The sequence below is a fragment of the Loxodonta africana genome, chromosome 15, assembly GCF_030014295.1.
Source record: "Loxodonta africana isolate mLoxAfr1 chromosome 15, mLoxAfr1.hap2, whole genome shotgun sequence".
In the NCBI taxonomy this organism is placed as follows: domain Eukaryota; kingdom Metazoa; phylum Chordata; class Mammalia; order Proboscidea; family Elephantidae; genus Loxodonta; species Loxodonta africana.
Genome location: NC_087356.1, coordinates 26,119,022 through 26,140,403, shown reverse-complemented (window position 1 = coordinate 26,140,403; position 21,382 = coordinate 26,119,022). Strand labels below are relative to the sequence as shown.

Sequence of the window (21,382 nt, the reverse complement as noted above, 5' to 3'; positions counted from 1 at the left end):
TTCGAGTTGTGCAACCATTCTCGTCTTCCTTTTCTGAGTTGTTTCTCCCTCATTAACATAATCTCACTGCATCCTAAGGTTCCCATCTTTTGAACTGCTGTTGTCACTTTGATCCCAAATGGATAGTTCTTAAAAGAGCATAATGTTCAAAGCAACCTTTCTGACTAGTTAAGCTAAACTACTGTTTGATTTTAAGAAGATTTCAAAAGTATTTTTGGTTTAAGGTTTAAATATTAACATATTTTTTATGCAAAAACCATGCTCCTTCAACATCTGTTTACCAGCTGCTCTCTCCTCCCTTGAAGTATTTTCAGAAGCACTACTATGTCGTTTTTTTTTTTTTAAACATGTTGCTGTAAAAAAGAAATAAGCTTAGTGCAATTACAAAAATACCTCGTACGGGGAGTGAGCAGTTGGCAAATAAACGTAGAAGGCACACATTATTTACATAAAAATACAATCTCTCAGGGCAACAGTCTCAGGGGCTCTTCCAGCTTCCATGGCTCCAGAAAATCTGCAGTCTACAAGAATCTGACATTCTGTTCGACATTTTGCCCCTTTTGATCAGGGTTCTTCTATGGAATCTTCGATCAAAAACTTCAGTAATGGTAGGCAGGCACCATCCAGTTTTTTTTTGTGTGGTCTCATAGCAATGCAGTTGTTCATGGAAGCAATCTGCCACACATTCCATATCCTCCTCCTATTCCTGACTCTCCTTCTGTTGCTCCAGATGAATAGAGACCAACTGTGCCTTGGATGGCCACTTGCAAGCTTTTAAGACCCCAGGCACTACACAACAAACTAGGAGGTAGAACAGAAGCACTAAACATGATATAAAGCCAATTAACTGGGATGTCCCATGGAGCCATGACCCCAAACCGCCAAACCAAGGAACCAAATTCCCTGAGGTGTTTGGTTGTACATAAGCAGCCTCGGCAGCCATTTTGTTGTTGTTGTAAATATATCACACAACTTTCGCCAATTCAGCTTTTTTCTTTACAGGTATACAATGTATTGATAGCAATTACAATCATCGAGTGTGCAACTCTATCCTTAAATCAATGCAATTTTTCCATCACTGTTAACCCACCCGTTCCCCCTCCTCCCACCGCTGGTAACCACCAATAAACTTTAGTCTCTGTGCATCTGCCTCTTCTTGTCTTTTTATAAGTGAGGTCACAGAGTATTTGTCCTTTTGTGATTGACTTATTTCACTCAGCATAATGTCCTCCAGCTATATCCATATCGTAGCATGTACAAAGATTTCATTTCTCTTACTGCATCGCTTAACGTCCGTGACACATTCTGTGAAATGGGATGTTATGTGATTTGGACATTGTGGAAACTGTGTATTAGGTACAGGCAGTCCTGGGTTGGGACAATCCCCATAAAGCCCCCTATATTAAAACCTCACGGGAGCCCGCTTCTGGTCACCATCTCCAGTGTGCATCCTTATTTTAATGATTTCCATCTGATCGATCCAGAAAGTATTTAAGAGGGAGGGAGACTCCAGCCTCTTCCACTGCCAGGGACAGCAAGAGCTCTGGAGCACACACATCAAGGCACAGCCACTGTCTCCTGGGGAGAGACTTTGCAGGTGTAGACTGTAGGATACAATCTCCACGGCCCTTCCTGGGGCTGGTAGGATGTCATGGGAGTGATAGTTGCCTTCCCAAGCCAGGTGAGGCAGCTGTGTCCACGCAGATTGTGACCTGGGGTTCAGGGGTTTGCCTCTCATAGACTAAGGTTGGGGGCTATGCCATAGGCCTGGTCTCCCAGCAGGTCACGAACCATCAGTGCCCTGGCCGGCTGGAAGGGTTTAAACAGAGTGAATCATGCAGTGACTGGGGCTGGACCAGCTGGCCAGGATAGCCTCCGCTTACACTGCACCTGCTCACACAGCTTGGGTGTCAGCACAGGCCTCGGCAAGGGCTGGAGACCCTCTGGCAACTGGGCTCCGCTGGAGTGAGTCAATTGGGCCCCGCTGGAGTAAGTCAACTGGGCCGGGAGAAGGGGGGACAGCCAAGCTGAGGAGAAAAGCTGAGGGTATGAGGTTATTCAAGACATGTTAAGCCCAGAGTCATGACCTCAAGATTCTAAGGCCAAGACAAGCCACTTGCTGGGCCCCTCAGCCCCATCCTGACCCCTAACCCTCCCCATCTGATTTTTTCTCTCTTTCTCTCACGCATACACATACCCCCTATAGGACACAGGAGAACTGCCCCATAAGGTTTCCAAGGACTGGCTGGTGGATTCGAACTGCCGATCTTTTGGTTGGCAGCCGAGCTCTTAACCATTGCATCACCATGGCCAGAGAGTATCCAATGTGTGTGGCTACTTAGGGGGTGTGGGTTGCCGACTTACTTTCCCTGGGAGGCAGAAGTTTGTCTTTAGGGATGAACTTCAGCAAGTTGCTAAATATTCAGGAGCAAGACTACCCCCGCTTGGGGCTACCATCGAGGAAACTGAGAGGAAGCATGTGAGGAGGAAGTACAGTGTGCCCAGCCCTGCCCCAATGTTCCGTGACCTGAAGAGCAGAAGCAACCCTAGCCCCGAAGCCCCACAACCCTGCCATAGGCATCTGCCTGCCCAAAGGGCAAAGCTGGAAAGGCTGTGCCCAGAGCCATGTCTTCTGCTTCTCCTGCCTATATCCCATTCACAGTCCAGTGCTGTGAGAGTCTGGGTTTAGGGTCTTCAAAACCATTTTGTTGTTGTTGCTGTTAGGTGCTGTCAAGTCAGTTCATAGCAACCCTATGTACAACAGAATGAAACACTGCCCAGTCCTGCACCATGCCCAGCAACCATTGTTTGAGCCCATTCTTGCAGCCACTGTGTCAATCCACCATGTTGAGGGTCATCCTCTTTTTCAACGACCCTATACTTTACCAAGCATGTCTTTCTCCAGGGACTGATCCCTCCTGACATGTCCAAAGTATGTGAGATATAGTCTCGCCATCCTTGCTTCTAAGGAGCATTCTGGTTGTACTTCTTTTAAGACAGATTTGTTCCTTCTTTTGGCAGTCCTTGGTATATTCAATATTCTTCTCCAACACTATAATTCAAATGTGGCAATTCTTTTTTGGTATTCTTTTTTCATCGTCCAGTTGTTGCATCCATATGAAAAATACCATGGCTTGGGTAAGACACAGTTTAGTCATCAAAGTGACAACCTTGTATTTTAAGATGTTAAGGAGGTCTTTTGCAGCACATTTGCTCAATGCAATCTGTCATTTGATTTCTTGACTGCTGCTTCCACAGGCATTGATTGTTGATCCAAGTAAAATAAAATTCCTGACAACTTTAATATTTTCTCTGTTTTATCATGATGTTACTTTTCCTATTATAGTCAGTAATATTACAACATCCTTCTAACCAAATCCACCCAGAATGAAATCTTATAAAAAAAAAAAAAATTTCTCTCTTATTTTTTATATCTAATCAACTAAAAAAACTGTATATAACAAAATTCAGATGTTACCCTACCACACATTCTAAGTAACCTTATATCCAGTCTTCATTACCTCAAAGTGAATCACACCTGGTTCTTTCAATAGGATTTTTCCACCTCTCTGATTTATCCAACCTATATAAGAATCTTAAACAACTAATTTTTGAGTGGAGAGAAGGAGCATACTGTCTCATTAGGGGGAGAGCAATTAGGAGTATATAGCAAGGGGTATATAAATTTTTTGTATGAGAGACTGACTTGATTTATAAACTTTCACTTAAAGCACAAAGAAATCTAAAAAAACAAAAACAATTTTCCTTTTTCTCTACGGTAGTTTCCCAGAGTCTATATCAATTGTTCCTAAGTCTTTTACACAAAAAATAGGCTGCACCATAGCCAAGTTAGAAAGCTAAATAAGTTTACTTTATGCACGACTTGTGTTCTGCAAATATTTTTTTTAAAAAGTTGTAATACACACCTCAAACTTTATCTGACCCAAAATATCTCCTAGGAATTAGTCTTTCACACAACATATTTTGAGAAATGCTACTAATGGAGTCAAACTTAAACCCTTCGAAGCCTTCTGTGATATCTCAATTTTGTTATTTTTATGTCATCTTCCCAGCTGAAGTAATCTTCTCATATGCATTGTCTAATCTAATTTAAAACCTCAGTCAAAACTTACTGCCCTCTAGACGTCATGCGTAGTTACTTCTACTAATTTCCAATAACTTCAGTACACAACCCAACTAAACATTATGGGGAAATGAGGTGCCCTATAAATCCAATTTTCAAGTCACAGTTTAAACTCCTAACCTATTCTAAATAGAAATCTAAAACACTACACACATGCCTTCCTAAAACAGAACATACTTAACAACTTAACTTTCTGAGTTTTTGTTTATTTTAGCTCTTCTGTCTTGGAAACCGTGGTGGTATAGTGGTTAAGAGCTATGGCTGCTAACCAAAATGTCAGCAATTCAAATCCTCTAAGCGCTCCTTGGAAACCCTATGGGACAGTTCTACTCTGTCCTACAGGGTCACGATGAGTTGGAACCAATTTGATGGCAATGAGTTTGATTTTTTTTAGTATAAAGCTGTTTATTTTTACTAGTCTTAAGAGTATATGTCTTGGCAGCAACTTTTTATTCTCTATACTTTGCCAGTCCATTTAGAAGGAGGTGTTGTAAACAACTTAAACACTTAAAAAAAAATGCTATTAAAATCTAGGAACTGTAACAGATGTTTTACATACATTATCTCACTAGTCCTTATATTTACTCCAGAAGGATTCCATAATTACAGTATTAAATATTAACTGGTTAGTACCGGTGCCTAAAGAACGCAATTTAAGTCTCTTCCATTAAAACACAATAAATAATCTAATATCATCTTTTAGCAAGTTTCTAGTAAACTGGCAAAGTATACTCATCTGACACACATTTCACCAAAGAATAAATCCAAATGACCAATAAGCACATGAAAAGATGCTCAACATCATTAGTCATTAGATATAAATCAAAACCACAATGAGATATCACTTCATACTCATCAAAATGGCTGATTAAAAGGACAAAACACAAGTGTTGGTGAGGTTGGGGAGAAATTAGAACACTTGTCCATTGATGATGGGACTATAAAACGGTACAACCACAGTGGAAAAAGTGTTTGGCAGTTCCTCTAAAAGTTAAACATAGAATTACCATATGAGCCAACAATTCCAGTCCTAAAAAACACAAACCAAACCCAGTGCCATCGAGTCAATTCCGACTCATCGCAACCCTAGAGGACAGAGTAGAACTGCCCCATAGAGTTTCCAAGGACCACCTGGTGGATTCAAACTGCCGACTATTACGCCACCGGAGTTTCCATTCCAGTCCTAGGTATGTATATATCCAAAAGAACTGAAAGCAGGAACACAAACAGGTACCTGTACACCAATGTTCACTGTAGCAGCAGTCACAACAGCCAAAAGGTAAAAACAGCCGAAATGTCCATCAACCAATGAATGGATAAATGTGGCACATGCATACATAAAAAGAAGTGCAGTCCTAATACATGCCACGACATGAATGAACCCTGGAAACATTATACTGCGTGAAGTCAGTCAGTCACAAAGGGACAAATACTGTATGATTTCACTTATATGAAATATCCAAGACAGACAAGTATACAGAGACCAAAGTTTATTACTGGTTATCAGGCAGGAGGGAGGGAAGGGAAAAGGGGGACATGCTAGTTTGGAGACACACTGCTTAGGGGACACCGAGCTTCTGTTAAGGGTGATGAGAAAATTTGGAAACAGATAATGGTTGAACAACATGACATGCATAACAACTCATGTCACTGATTTTTACATATGAAGAATGTTCAAAAGGCAAATGATCTGTTACATGTATGTTTACAATAAAAAATTTTAAAAAATATATACACCCATACTCATAATCCAACAGAAAAATGGAAAGTGATATAGACAATTCACTTAAACAATAAAAATGACTAATAATTATACAAAAAGTTGCTGGAGTTCACCAATAATCAAGAAAAACAAAAGGCATAAAAGAAAAACACCAAAAATTTGAGTTCACTGAAACTAAAAACTTCCTATACACACAAGTAAAGCAACAACTTACCAGTAGAAGTTGAAGTCACAGTTTCAACAGCTTTCGAAGCATCTGTATCTTTTCTATTTAAAAGAAGAAAAAAAATCAGCAGAAACTTAGAAATTCTAAGTTCTATGAACTTCTAAAAATGTGATGCTTAAATCTAAAAGTTCAAAATGACTAAATCTGAACAATGCCCATTAAACTGTAGAGTGATAAAATATATTAAAAACTGTTTCAAATATTAAAATCTCCTATTTCATATATATATTCGTTTCCACATATGAAATCATGGAATCACTTACTTTAAAGTAGATGCAGATGTTTTCTTTGAATCTGAAGTCTTTTTCTTCACCTCTTTGCTCTATGAAGGAATAATATTTTGAACAAAAAAATTCAGTTTCTTCTCCCCAATTATAAAAAGCAATTTAGAAAATACAGAAAAGCATAGAATCCAACTAAAATATCTAAAATCTCTAAAACCCTGAAAGTATAGATGCTTACTACCTTTCTCTTTTTATACAGAAATAGAATAAAATTATTTTCCTCAATTTCAGCATAACTTTACAACTTGCCTTTTACCACTCACCCATATTTTATCATTTACTATCTTTCAAGAATATTATTTCTAACACATCTACGTCATTTCAGATGTGTAACTGCTAACACCCTGGCCCATGACTATCATCTTTTGCTTTGATTACTACAGTAGCCTCCTAATTGTCCTTTCTTGCTTCTTGTCATTTAACCCACTCCCAATCTATTTTCAATGAAAGCCGGATTAGTCTTGCCACTCCTAAACTGAAAAACCTCCATCACTCTCAGAGAAAAAGCCAATACTTAAAATGGCCTGTAAGAGTTTACACCATATGCCCCACCCATCCTTAACCACTATAACCTTCTTCCTGTACTCTGAGTATCTTTACATCTCAAAGTCTTTTGGAGTTGCTGTTCCTCCTGTCTGGATAGCTAGTGACCCAGGGCATGTGGCTTGCTTCCTCACACCCTTCAAGGTCTTTGCTCAAAATCACCTTGTCGATGAGACCTTCTCCAACTATGTTATTGGAAGTTATAGTTTCTCATTTCCAGTAAGAGCACTTCTACTGCCCTTTCTTAATGTCTTTCTCCACACCACTTGCTGCCAACTAACATGTATGTGTGTGCCTACACACACATACACATACATATTTATTTGCTTGTGTTTTTTTCTCTCCCAGGCTTTGAAAATAAACTCTGTGAGTGCACGGTCTTCTGGTTTTATTTACTAATCTATTCCCAGGGCCTAAAGTACTATTCAGCAAATAGTAGATGTTCAATAAATACTAGCTGAATTCATCTGAATTTCATAATTATTTTCATCTTATTTTAGCATTCCCTGTCCTTTTAGAGTGTCTTTGCCCTTTTTTTTTTCCTGGACAATATATGGGATTTTATCCAAATCACCTACCTCCCCCCTCCATGATAAGATACCTGTCCTCCTGTTTTTATTCTACTAGGTGGTTACCTTAAATTGTTAAAGAAATATGAAATTATTGATTCCCTCTGTGTAAGTTAAAAGCTTAACCCTTGTCTCTTGGATACATTTTAGTTTTTGATAATGTTATTTTAGACCAAAAAAAAATTTTTTTTTAATTTTCAGTGATATACTCTGCAATTTACGTTATTTTATAAAAATATGATTTAGATTTTACTCTATGTGTAAATGGTTTCACTTTCACTGTCACTCAGCTTATATCATAATTTCTCCATTTCCTAAGTTCCTCATTTTGATTGTAATGTTTTGGGAAAGATACGTTAAGTGAACAAACAAAAGCAAAAGGCTTAAGAGGAAAACACCAAATATTTGAGTACACTGAAATTAAAAACTTCCTATATATATATATACACACACACACATATATCACTGCAAACAGCAGGAAATGACAAGCAAGAGACTAGAGGATTACACTTCTTAAATGTCGTTAGTTGCCGTAGAGTCGATCCTGACTCATAGTGACCTCACGTGTGCAGACCAGAACTGCTCCACAGGGTTTTCAAGGAGTCCCTGGGTGGCACAAACAATTCAGCGTTGGGCTACTAGCTGAAAGGTTGGTGGTTTGAACCTACCCAGAGACACCTCAAGAGACAGGCCTGGCGATCCGCTTCTGAAAAAGGTCACTTCTCATATATAACAAAAAATTAGTATCTAAAATAACGAATACCTACAAATCAATTTTTTTAAGAACGAATAATCCAATAAAAAAAATGGGAAGCAATAAAGACATCTCACTTAATAACAGAAATGAGTTATGCTGGAGTTCACCAATAATCAAGAAAATACAAATTAAAACTAGATGGTATTTTTTACATACTGGATTTTTAAGACTAAAAATATTAAGATGTTGGTGATATATCCTCATAAACTGCCAGAATGTAAATTATTACAGCTACTTAGAGAGCAATCTGGTGTTATCTATAAATAATCTACATGTCTATCAGTAAGAAACTGGCAAAATAAACTGTGGCACTTCATACAAAGTAATACCACACAGAAGTTAAAAAGAGTGAGGAAAACTTGTGTGTACTAACATGGTTAGCTTTCCAAATCAAAGCACTGACTGGAAAAGTAAAAATAAAAAAACATGGAAATAAAAATACAAAGTTAAAAGAATACACATATGCAAGCAAAAATTACTGGAGCATTTTATCAATTTTAATCAATAACCTGAACAATGGCCTCAAACACATCAAAGAGCACGGAGATGGCAAAGGACTGGGCAATGCTTCATTCTTAAACATAAGTCATGAGTTAGAGGTGGCTGGATTGCAATTAACATCAACAAAACAATCCTATAGGTATTATTATTGACACATAAGCTAAAATATAGAAGATTATCTAGAAAGACGAAACTCATAAACATGGTACCTCTAAGGAAGCAAAGGCGCAAAAGGATATATACTATATATACACTATGTGATTATATAACTATGGCGTTAGAAATCAAATTAGTGGTTACATATGGAGAGAAGAGAGGGTATAAAGATCGGGAATAACCATGCAGGGGGCTTCTAGGATGTTATCGATGTTCTATTTTGTGACCTAGAAAGCAGTTTCACGGATGTTTGCTAATTTTATATTATATAGGATAAGTAAGGAGCCTTGGTGGCACAGTGGTTAAGTGCTCTGCTGCTAACCACTTTGAGGGAGAACTATGTCACAGTCTACTTCCACAGATTTACAGCTGTGGAAACTCTGTGGGGCAGTTCTACTCTGTCCTATAGGGTCATATGAGTTGGAATTGACTCAACAGCAAAGGGTATATATAAATATATTCTCCAAGTCTATTGCTTGCCATTAACATTGAATAATGTGTGTTTGTTTTAATTTCAGTGTGTTTGAATTTATACATATGATCTGTTGAGTGATACATATTTATGTTTTGGATACTTCTCTGTACTATACTTAAGAACAGAAACCCTTGGTGGTACAGTGGTTAAGAGTTATGGACACTAACTAGAAGAACATCAGTTCGAATTCATTCACCAGGCCCTCCCTGAAAATTCTATGGGGCAGTTCTACTCTGTCCTATATGGTCGCTATGAGCCAGAATCGACTCGATGGCAACAGGTTTTTTATATTTAACAGAAGTTAAACTCATCATTAATAACAATGAATCATCTATATCTAAATCTAGTTTACCTGTGATTTTTTCTTTCCTGGAACACATACTTTCACACTTTTTCCTTTTATCAGAAGAGGCATTGTTTCAGCATACTTCATGACTGCAGTAATTGCCTCTTTAAATTCCATTTTCAAGTAAGCCTAAAAAGCAAATTTATTCCCTTTTTACTCCAAAATCTACTTTAAATTTCTATGCATTTTATAAAAACAAAGAACTCCACGAATTTTTAAATGGACTTAACACTTCCTTGTGGAATACAGGCTGTGAAATCACCTCAAGTCCTTTCTTTTTGCTTTGTTAAAAGTATATTTTAATCTTTAAGATGTTATCACATACAAAATGGACATTTAACCTTGTCTACTTTCAGAATTTCTATACCACTACCTAGGTTAAGAAGAGGGACACAATGTTCCATGGCAGGCTCTTGGAACAAGAGGAAATGGGAAGACAGAGCTCATGAAACAACAAAAGGAAGACAGGATCTAGTCTACCTTGCTTCAAGTCCAAAATTTTTAAGGCTTCCTGCAATAAAGAAGAAATTATCACCATGTTCCCTTATCTCACAAATTTATGTTTTGCTTAGCTCAGAGTTGTTCATAGTTTTGATTAACTTTATCAGGTAAGTTACAGGAAAACAACACATAAGCAAATAAATCCTTACTGCACAAATGAAATTATTTGTTGTAGTACAACTTGACTGGTATTCTAAAACAAGGGTTGGCAAACTATGGCTTGCCACTTGTTTTTGTAAATAAAGTTTCACTGGAACATAGCCATCCTCATTCCTTTACATATATCATCTATGGCTACTTTCACACTACAATGGCAGATTTGAGTAGTTGCAACCATATGGTCCACCGGTAAAGCCTGAATATTTACTATCTGGCCCTTTACAGAAAAAGTACGCCAATCTTTGTTCTAAAATACATAAAAAATAGTATTTTAGAACTTCTGTACATTCAAATCCAAAAGTTTATGTAACTCTCAATGAACAATTTTATGTGATAAAGCGGCTAAGAGCTCCAACATCTGTCTTTAAATAATCACTTAAGTAATGACTCTATGCATTTTTAGAATAGATCTACTGACTCACCTCCTTTCTATAGGGAACAATCAGTACATCACTAACTTTTCCAAATGGTTGAAATACTTTTCTAATATCTTCTTCAGTACAGCCATCCTCTGGTAACTCAGATACAACAAGAACTGAACCATAATTCAAAGACTGGTCTTTCCGCAGCTATGTTTGCAGGAGAAGAAATTAAAAATAAACTAAGTCACTGAGTACAATGATAATAACGGCAATAATTCCCAATATAATTTCTTTTACCAGTAATCTTAGTCCTTTAAAGGGTGTTGCCTAAGTATTTTTGCACCGCTTTAGAAAAAATTTTAAATAAAAGTAAAAAGACATACGTGTTGATGTTACACCATTCACACCCAACAGTGGTAAAAAGTTCATAGGTAACTAGTCAAAGATGCTCTTGTAGACCCCTTTCTGTCACTAAGCATTTTGTAATGATCAAGACCTACGGAACAGAGCTATTAAAGAGTATTTAATGAACTTGTATGGCCCATGAAGTAACGAAGCCAAAAATTATAGCTTTATTTGCCTTGTATTTTAATAACTGACAATGATATCCTAGATAAGTATAATATTTTTATATTAATATATGTTGTTTTTAGCTGCTATTCAGTCAGCCTCCGACTCATGGCAACCCGAAGTGTTACAGAGTAAAACTGCTCTGTAGGATTTTGTCTGTAATCTTTACGGAAGCAGTCTGGCAGGCCTTTCTTTTGCAGCACTGCCGGATGGTCTTAAACTGCCAATCATTAAACCACCTATGTTAAAAATTGACTAAAAACTTTAAACGTTCTACTGAAACCACCCAGAAGTTTTGAAATAAAAGGAAACCATCTTTATATATTATCAGACAAATTTAGCATCCTTAAACTTTTCCCCATATTCAATTTCTTCTCAATTCCCTTCAAAATTCTATAACTGCAGATTGATTATATTGAGTTTATCCTTCTGAATATAAGCTCTTTGTGGGCAGGGAATAGTAGCTGAAAGTCTTTAATGTATATAAATACTGAGAACTTGTACCTAAATACCTGAATACTTTTTAATATTACAAATATTCTGTATCAACATAATTTAACAAGTCACCATTTCAAACTTACTGGAAATAAAATTCAGTCATCTTTGTTTTCTATTTGCCATAATAACAAATGTATGCATACTTGTGCTAACAAACGATCAATTACTAACCTTACGCTGAACAGAAACACCTTTATCAGACACCTGTTTACATTCTGGTAAGCTACCATCTTCAGGATTCTTTGACTTATAACGAGTATTTGAATCACTCTTTGTAGAGCTCGTAGATTTAACTGATGATTTTGACCCACTGCTAGTTTTGGGCTTTTGTGCTGGTGAATGTCCTTTATCAACTGCTTCAGCATGCTTCTTTTTACTTGATTCTGATCCATGTCTTGATCGTTGTACTGTATCTTCTGAGGCTTTTTTCCTATCTAGTAAAAAGAATATAAATAAAATTTCAGTTGAAAAGAACTTAAGGTAGGAATCATCTCAGGAAATTATAAAATAAATAATAATTCCTCAGGATGCTCAAATATTTATCACGAAGAGTCATTCTTAAGCTAAACAGGAATCATACACACAGGAAAAAATTAATAGTCTTTGTTTACTCGAAAAGCTATTTTATGTGGGGTTCCTATATTCAGGGAACTTCCCTTACATTTTTGTTTCAGGATCCTTTTATACTGTTAAAAACTGAGGATCCCAAAGAGCTTCTGTTTATGTTATATTTATCATGTTAGAAATTAAAATACAGTTTTACGAATACTAATTCATTAATGTAAAAAACTCATGTTAACATGTATAACATCCAAAAAACCAAACCAAACCCAGTGTGATCAAGTTGATTCCCACTTATAGTGACCCTACAGGACAGAGTAGAACTGCCCCATAGCGTTTCCAAGGAGCATCTGGCAGATTCGAACTGCCAACCCTTTGGTTAGCAGCCAGAGCACTTAACCACTACGCCACCAGGGTTTCCTATATATAACACATTTTATGAAAAATAATTGTATTTAAAAAAAACCCAAAACTAATGTGAAGAGTAGCACCACTGTACAGTTTTGCAAAAATATTTATATTGCACTGAAAACACCCAGATTCTCTTGTCTGCTTCTGTAGTCAATCTGCTGGATACATTGTTTTGACTGAAGTATATACAGAACATCCGCCTCACACAGATAGTAGTTGGGAAAGAGAGGACCTCAAGGGACCCCTGAGAAGATATCGGGAATACTCTAGGGGTTCCTGGACCACACTTCAAGAACTACTGCCTTATACATGTTAATGTAACTATATATACGTTCCATCTTTTAGAATATATTGAATACAATAAGAGATCTATTCACAGTTATTTCCTAAATGCTAACAATTGATCTCTTTCATTGTACAGGTGTACTTTAATATCTATGGCCTATTTCTACAAAGGTCACTAAGCTGATTATTAAGAAACAGGTTGAAAATATAAATAATTTCAAAAAAGTTTTCAATAAATTTATGGAAGATAAATCTCTAATCAATTTAGCCAAGCTAAGATGTTTGTATATCCTTTATTTCTGAATTTGATACTGGATGAACAGGTGTACTACTCTGCCACATTTGTTCCTACAGCTTCTGGAGGAAAGAAGAATAACTAGGTTGAGGTGTGGGTCAAATATCATATAGCAGTTATAAAATTTAAAAATACAGACCATTTCATATCTTAAGAACCTTCTAAAGAGCTGAAACAAATAACTCAAAATGTGAACTTTTGTTAAATATTGGCAGTAGTACCTAAGTCATCATTTCAAATATACTGGAAATACAGAAATAAGAAAATGCAAATAAAAAAACAAAACAAAACAAAAACTTTGGTCAAAAGAAGTAGATTTATTATTTCATGGCCATCAGTATACCTGATGATCTCCTTGATGTCCTTTCAGGGCGAAGTGATCGATAATACTCTGGGCTAAATGGAACTCTAACTCGGTATGCTGGATTAGGGGATCTGGACCTGGATCTGTATCTAGGAAAGAAACGATGGCAAATTCTTGGACTTCGACTTCTCGGTCTATATATGTAACGTATTGGGCTTCGGGATCGATGGAACCTGTGACTTGAACTTGATCTCCTAGAACGCCTAGGAGTGGGAGAATGGGAACGTCTTCTAGGAGTTTGATCCTCTTTCCTACTGCCCTCATTTCTACAAAACAGGGAGAAAACAAAGAAAACAAACAGGCAGGATTAAAGAATTTAATGTAAATTTAAATTATATTAAATGACAAAAGTATCTTCTTAGAAACAGATTATTAGCAATACCAAACTCTAATGTGTATTTACATTTAAAAAAACAAAAACAAAAAGCCCTGTTTTTTATGTCTAAATTCAGGCTTGTGGGTAAATATGCAACAATTAGAACAGATAATCAGTCCTCTCGGGCTCCACTGGATCCCTCTGTTTTACTAATTTATAGAAGAATATCATCATCAATTTCTTGAGCTTTTTCCATAAAAATGTTGCATCTAATTTCGTTTTGAAAGTATCAATTACACAATTTAGGAAACAACTTTAATAAACAAGTGTTTTTCAATCATTTTTATCCTGAAAGTTTACACTGTCTACAAATGTTTCTTGACTGTCGTATTTGTATATATACACACTGAGTATGGCGCCCTAGGGAACCACAGAGAAAAGGAAAAAATATTGGTCTCTGTTTATTCAAAGGGGTATTTTACATAGGGTTCCTATATTCAGTGAGCTTAATAAGGCCGCTCTTGGCCTTCAAGACATTTACAATCTCAGATCTCATAAAATAGTAGTAAAAGTCAGCATAAAATATTTTCAGAAAAGACTAGAGAAAGTAGAAGTCCAAAGATGAGAGCTACCATTTTTGAGCTGGAGTGATTAAATAAAGATTCATAGAGTCTGTTGCATTTGTCCACTCTTTAAAAATAAAAATGATGTATAAGCCCCTCCAAAAAACCAAACTCGTTGCCATCAAGTCAATTCTGACTCATAGCAACCGTATAAGGACAGAGTAGACAGAGTAGAAATTCATAGGGTTTCCAAGGAGCAGCTGGTGAATTCGAACTGCCACCCTTTCAGTTGGCAGCTGAGCTCTTAATCACTGTGCCACAAGGGCTCCTAAAAATGATGAATAAGCCTGCTGCCGTCAAGTCGACTCCGACTCAGTGACCATACAGGACAGAGCAGAGCTGCCCCATAGGGTTTTTGAAGGAGTGGCTGGTGGATTCAAACCGCTAACCTTTTGGCAAGCAGCTGAGCTCTTAAACACTGTGCCACTAGGGCTCCAAAAATGATGAATAGTAGGACTCGATTTAAAATAGTATTTTTTTAAAAAGTACTTGTTTAATCTTAAAAGAAAATCAAGTTTTAATAATATCACTATTTAAAAAAGAATTACCTTCTTGACGGGAGGATCTCAGGATTCCAATCAGGATACCTATTTCAAGAATAAACAAAAAAAAAAAAAACAGCTAAAATAAGACGATAAAGACCAATTTTTTTCCTGCAAAATACCAGAAGGATTGCTCAAAAGCTAAGTTTGCATAATAATTTATTAGTACAGTAAAATAAGAAAATTTCCTTTTATTACTTATTGAACGTCTAATTCAATAAACAATAAAAGTATTACACCAGTAGACACATCAGGGAAAGGAGACACATCCCTTATACTTAAAGGCCTCAGAATTCATAACCGATAAATACAGGTCAAAAGTATATGAACGTTTACTATCCTTTCAATACTTTGAGACTTAGAAAATTTTCAAAATAATATGCTGAGGGAAAAAAAGGAGCAAAGATCCAGGAGTCAGACAGACAAGTTGTGCCTCTTATTTGCTGTATGACAGTAGGGAAGTTACTTCTCTGCTGTTTCCTCACTGGTGAAACCAGGAATAAACGTTATACCTACACCTAATAAGGTTGTTTTAGATTAAATGAATTATGTAATACACTCAGAATAATGTCTACCACTTAACGATAACTATTATATTTATTATACTGTTAATACTAGAAGTCTGATGCACTGGACTTTCTCTCCATAAACTACCCTTGTGTCATAATCCATAAAGATAACAAGGTTACATTTATGAAAAAGAGAGGGAGGAGACGGTAAGCCTTAACAAAAGGAATAAGAACCTAAATCTATGTCAACAGAGGAATGACTAAACAGATTAAGGTATATCCACACAATGGAACACCGTGCAGCACTTTTAAAGAATGGGGTATCACATTTTGCCATGGCAAGATTCCAAGCACGTAATCAAATTGAGTTGATTTGTGAAATTTTTTTTTTGCAGAGGAGAGAAAGTAATGAAGAGTATTATTCAAGAGCACACAATCTGACTAAGGTAAAAAAAAAAATTATTAATAGGGTACAGCATTAAAGTGGCAGGCATGGAAAGCATATGCTTTTAAAATCCGAGTCCTATGTTGATGAAAAAAATAATAGGCCTATGTAGACAAAGGCTTTAATAGGTATACAGTGCTGTTGGCCTTAACATGATGGCAGTGCACGCAGCTAGAATCTTTTTTTTTTTAATTGCACTTTACCTGAAACTTTACAGAAAAATAAGTTTCTCATTCAACAATTTATACACAAATTGTTTTGTGACACTGGTTCCAATTTCCACCATGTGTCAACACTCTCCCCCTTCCACACCAATTCCCCATTTTCCATCCATCCATTTTTCCTGTCCCTTCCTGCCTTCTCATCATTGCTTTTGGTCTCATATACATGACTTAACTAATATGCATGTTTCTCACGTGCATTACTTTTGTTTTATAGACCTATCTAATCCTAGGCTGAAGGATGAATTTCCTGAGTTGCTTCAGTTCTGAGTCTGGGCGTAAAATCCTCTTCTCATTAGGTGCTGTTCATTTTGGACTCATAGTGACCCAACGTGACAAGAGCAAAACTGCTCCATAGGGTTTTCTAGACTGTAATGTTTATGGGAGCACATCGCTAGGTCTTTTCTCCCAAGGATTCGCTGGGTGGATTCAAACTATCAATTTTTCAGTTAGCAGTCAAGCACTTAACCACTACGCCACCAGGGCTCCTGGCATGTAAATAGCTCATTCCCACCTAAATGCCTCACCTTCATAAAAAAATGGGTGCCCGCGGGAAGATATACGGCTTAGGAGAGATTCTCCATTTACACTGGCAGTAAGGCCTATCCATAGCCTTCATACTGGGAACCAACATCAATTTCTAATCTTAATCTATAATTTAGGTGGGGTTTATTCCACTCTCAACTCCAGGAATAGGCGCCTGACACTGACTGAGTAGACCAAAAGAGTCAAACCAAGGACTTCTGCAGGAGTTGGGGGAAGAGGTAACTTTTGTTTTGACTCCTGGAAGAGCCAACTACACAGATCACTGAAGTCCATGCAGTGCATTAATTACTTTTGTGTGTGGCCTTTCTACCCGTGGTCTTGGAACTCCCATCCAGGTGACTGCGTCATAGGGTAGCTGTGGCCTACTAAGGGGACTGTCAGTTTTGCCTTAAGAGACAGCCAATTCCAGAGCAGAGAGAAAGAGCCCACCACCACCAAGGAAGGAGAGACCAGCAGGAGGGACCCAGCAGCCAGAGATGGCGCGGTGGGCTTCCTGGCCCATGGAGAGAGAAAGCTTTGGGCAGAGACTGAGGGCCAGAAAGAGGCATGCCTGCGAGCATAGGTGGGGAGGGGCTATCCTGATGGAAGAACTATATCTTGAGTATTCTTGTGCCTGAATTGTAACTGTTACTTCCCTCATAATAAACCCCATAATTGTGAGTTTCTTCTTTGAGTTCTGTGTGGCCACTGCAATCAATCATCAAGCCCAGTAGAGAATGCTGTGGGAAGCACAGTTTGGTGTAAGAACTGATAGAGATGGTGGAGAGATGTGTCTCACCACCACCTCAGAGCAATCAGCCTTGTGCTTTTGATCTTGGTTCTCCTTCCCCCTTATGGGGTGGGAGGAGGTCGGACACTTCCCCTACGCCATTTTTATAGTCTAGAAGTATGGAGGCCATTTTGCCATGTGAAGAAAGTCTGCCTGACATTTCACGAAGCCAATGCAGAAGAAAAGAGGTAAGAAATGGAGACATTTCTGACACTCTGGTTTTTGTCTGAGCACCCAATTCAGCTGTCCTGAAACTAGAACTAATTTAACTTCCTTCAACATCTTAGTTAAATGAGCTAATAAAGTCCTTTTCACTTTCTAAAAACTGTTTTGAATTGGATTTGTCACTCATGACTAAAAGAGTTCTGGATAACAATCTCAAAAAAATTTTGTGATGTTTTCATAAAGAACAATGTAAAAACCAAAACAGGTGCCACAAATGCATTTGCCCAAGAACATGTTATTATCACTCTGTTGATCTTATTTAATTCACCCCCTTTGAAAAAACATTAAATGTACTTCTATAAAATTAATATTTTAAGCAGGCAATAGCTTTCCAAAAATGTTTTTTTTCGAAGTATCACAGTAGAAGTATTTAACAACCCTATCTCAACATGAACTATCTTATAAATGTGCTATCTGTAAAAAACGGGAAAAAATGTTCTTACTGTTGACGTAACTGTCGGCAGCTCTCAATATGTGTTGATGTATTTTGATGCTGAATCCAATCCTATTGTAAAAGGAGAAGAGGGCTGAAATTAGAATAGTCCTCATGATGACTAGTGAACTAGGCTTTTCAGAATGACACACCAAGATTCTTTTTTCTTTTCTAAAAATTAAGCAGATCTAGTTATAAATAGCATTTAACTGCTCAATAAAATTTTCACAAAATTTAAAGGCCCCAAACAAATGCACTTAATACCATACTCACTGATCTCATTTTAAACTATTTCAGTATGAAAAGCATTCTAGAAATCATACCCATGAACACTCATTTTGAAAGCAAATATATATTTAAACTTGGAAGCAATTAAAGGCATGGATCAAAAAATAACTCATCTCAAACATAAAATCAACACCCTGAAGAACACCAAAAATTCTACATACAAAATGGCATCTGTGAAATGGGATCTTCAAAACAGGGTCTCAATGACTCACACCTTTAGAGTTCAAGCTAACAACATCAACATCAATAAAAAATCCTACCTCTTAAGCCAGTAACATTCCAATACTATATTGGCAAATGATAAGGCTAGTAAAAATGGGAAAAACTCCTGTTGATTAAATAGATTTTCAATATTTAAGGGAAAGTAACACCATTTCAAAGGAACAATGGCCCTTACACATAGAGCTTTACAGTTAACAAAATGCTTTCTTATACATTACTTCATTAACAAACAAATCTGCCTTAAAATTACAATCTGTACCCATAAATAGCTCCTGGAAGATACATCTGATGGGGGGGGGACAGTACAGTTTTCAAAGATACGGTCCCAAAAGTGAAATAATTAGTTGAATGCAATGTGTATATTATTCAATGTATTTTGTTCCTCCAGCATCTAAAAAGGCAAAAAAGTTACTATATAGTCTTGTATTTTAAAACTTTCTTGAGAAAAACGTTATTCATTTCCATTTCAAAAATTTTAGTTTATATCACTGTTAAAGATGAACTAGCAGTTTCCACAGTTTAAGCCACAGTTGACACAATTTTGGATTCTGCCTTAGCCAGAACTATCTGAAAATAGGTGCATGCTACTTGCAATATCCAGCCACAAGTTAGCAACAAGTTATGCGCTACTCCCGAACTATTCCATTAAGCCATGAAACTAACTGTGGACTGCAAAAAGGAAATGTTTACATATCCTGCTCAGTGATACAAATAAAAAGCCAGAAGAGACTGGCAGTTAAGATTCCCTAGTAGGCTAAACACCGGTCTTTGTTATTAACTGGATACTGTTTACATCAAACAGACACACTGGCAGGTAGTGCACTGGGTGTGATTTATTTGGACCATAAAATGTTTTATTTGAATAAATTGCCAACTCTTAAAAACACAGAGATTTTGCCCTCAAATCCAGGTTTCCAGCTTTTCTTGAAAGAAACAAGATACTGGACATGCATACTACCTAGCATCTATCAGCTGAAGCTGGTAGCTGCCTTCTTTATTTTAGGCATACTGTCTTTAGTTCAACACAGATATACACACACCCACTTCCTACTGTCTTAAAAGACCCACCTCACTCAATGACATTACTGTTTCAACTCAGTAAATTTGTCTATGTCATCTCAATTTCTAGACTCTGTCTAGTTAACAGCATCCAGATTTGATCAGGATCCACAGTAGCACTGCCTATTCAGAGAAAAAGTGCTAATTACATACTATGCAGGAATTACTGCAACGGCTATAGACTTGAGTGGATCCAGAATGAAACTGAAAATACCTACCACCCATATCAGAGCTCCAACTACCTCAAAAATCTTTTACATTGGTCAGTATTTTCTCAAACTGAATTATTTCTATCAGTCAGAAAAATATCATTTCTAAACCAAGGACAGGTTATATGAGCATTTATTTCCGCCTCCTCCGAAGTCTGAACCCCAGTTTGGAAAAGAAATTTATTTCACTTTCTATTGTTGCCTTCTCAAAGTACATCACCTTCAGGCTATAGTTTTAAAGATTGCGAGGTAGGGGACAAACATTTGTCAGCTGTTACTTAGCAGGAAAAAATTTACAATTACTAATTTACATTTATTGACTACATATTTATAATGTCATATATTTGCATTCTTACAAGGCAGCAAAAATGTATCACAGAAACGAGAGAGGTCATTTGTACCATTAAAGTCCATGTTCGTAAAATCCTATCATCTGGCCATCCGTTAGTGAAGAAAGAATTCGTTACTCTGATCATCCGTTTCGTTGTGCTGTTCAGACTGTTAAAAGGTTGTTTTTAATGCAATCTCTACGAGCTCTAAAGGAGCCTTGGTGGCATAACGGTTAAGTGCTTGACTGCTAACCCAAAGCTTGGCTGTTCAAACCCACCCAGCAGCTCTGCGGGAGACAGACCTGGTGATCTGTTTCCATAATGATTACAGCCAAAAAAACCTTCCAGGGCAGATTTACTCCATCACATGCGGTTGTTATGAGGAGGAATCGACTCCACCACATCCAACAGTACCAGTGAGCTCTAATGAGTGATCACTAAATGCTTTCTATTCCTCTCAAATTTTTACTGTTACCATATTAATGCCAGCTTTCACCACCTCACACTTGAATAACTAGAGAAGCTTCTTAATTAGGCATCCTACCCTACTTGTTCTCATCTCTATTCACCCTGCACACTTCAGCCAGATTTCTCTCTTAAAATCTACTTTTTAACATGTCACTTCACATATCAAGAAACTTAATTAGCTTCCTAATGCCTCTCACCTCAAGTTTAACCTCCTCAGGCTAGCTTTTCAAGGTCTTCATACGTATCTAATATGATCATCATTCCATTCCAATGCAACCTGTCATTTCTCAGAACTTTTGCCTATCTGCACACTGTTGCTCCTATCTGGAATGTCATCCCTTTGTTCCTAGGCATATCTAAAGCCTACTTCATCACTCAAGACCTACCTTCAACCTATTCCATAAAGACTTCACTCCCCAATAATTCCAGTTCAGAAAGACTTAGTCAT

The 21,382-nt window shown here is 37.1% G+C and overlaps 1 protein-coding gene across 6 annotated transcripts in view; it reads right to left on the bottom strand.

The window, feature by feature from the left end:
* The window catches only part of ZNF638 (zinc finger protein 638), a 91,023-nt gene that overhangs the window by 41,131 nt on the left and 28,510 nt on the right, over nucleotides 1-21,382 (bottom strand). For all 6 annotated transcript variants that reach the window (XM_023552755.2, XM_010593642.2, XM_010593644.3 and 3 more), the window contains exons 3-10: nucleotides 18,370-18,431; nucleotides 15,218-15,256; nucleotides 13,710-13,996; nucleotides 11,986-12,248; nucleotides 10,807-10,953; nucleotides 9,731-9,853; nucleotides 6,357-6,415; nucleotides 6,082-6,134 (exon numbers count right to left, since the gene is read on the bottom strand). In XM_023552755.2, coding sequence (XP_023408523.1) covers nucleotides 6,082-6,134; nucleotides 6,357-6,415; nucleotides 9,731-9,853; nucleotides 10,807-10,953; nucleotides 11,986-12,248; nucleotides 13,710-13,996; nucleotides 15,218-15,256; nucleotides 18,370-18,431 — 1,033 coding nt within the window. The remainder of the gene's footprint in view (nucleotides 1-6,081; nucleotides 6,135-6,356; nucleotides 6,416-9,730; nucleotides 9,854-10,806; nucleotides 10,954-11,985; nucleotides 12,249-13,709; nucleotides 13,997-15,217; nucleotides 15,257-18,369; nucleotides 18,432-21,382) is intronic.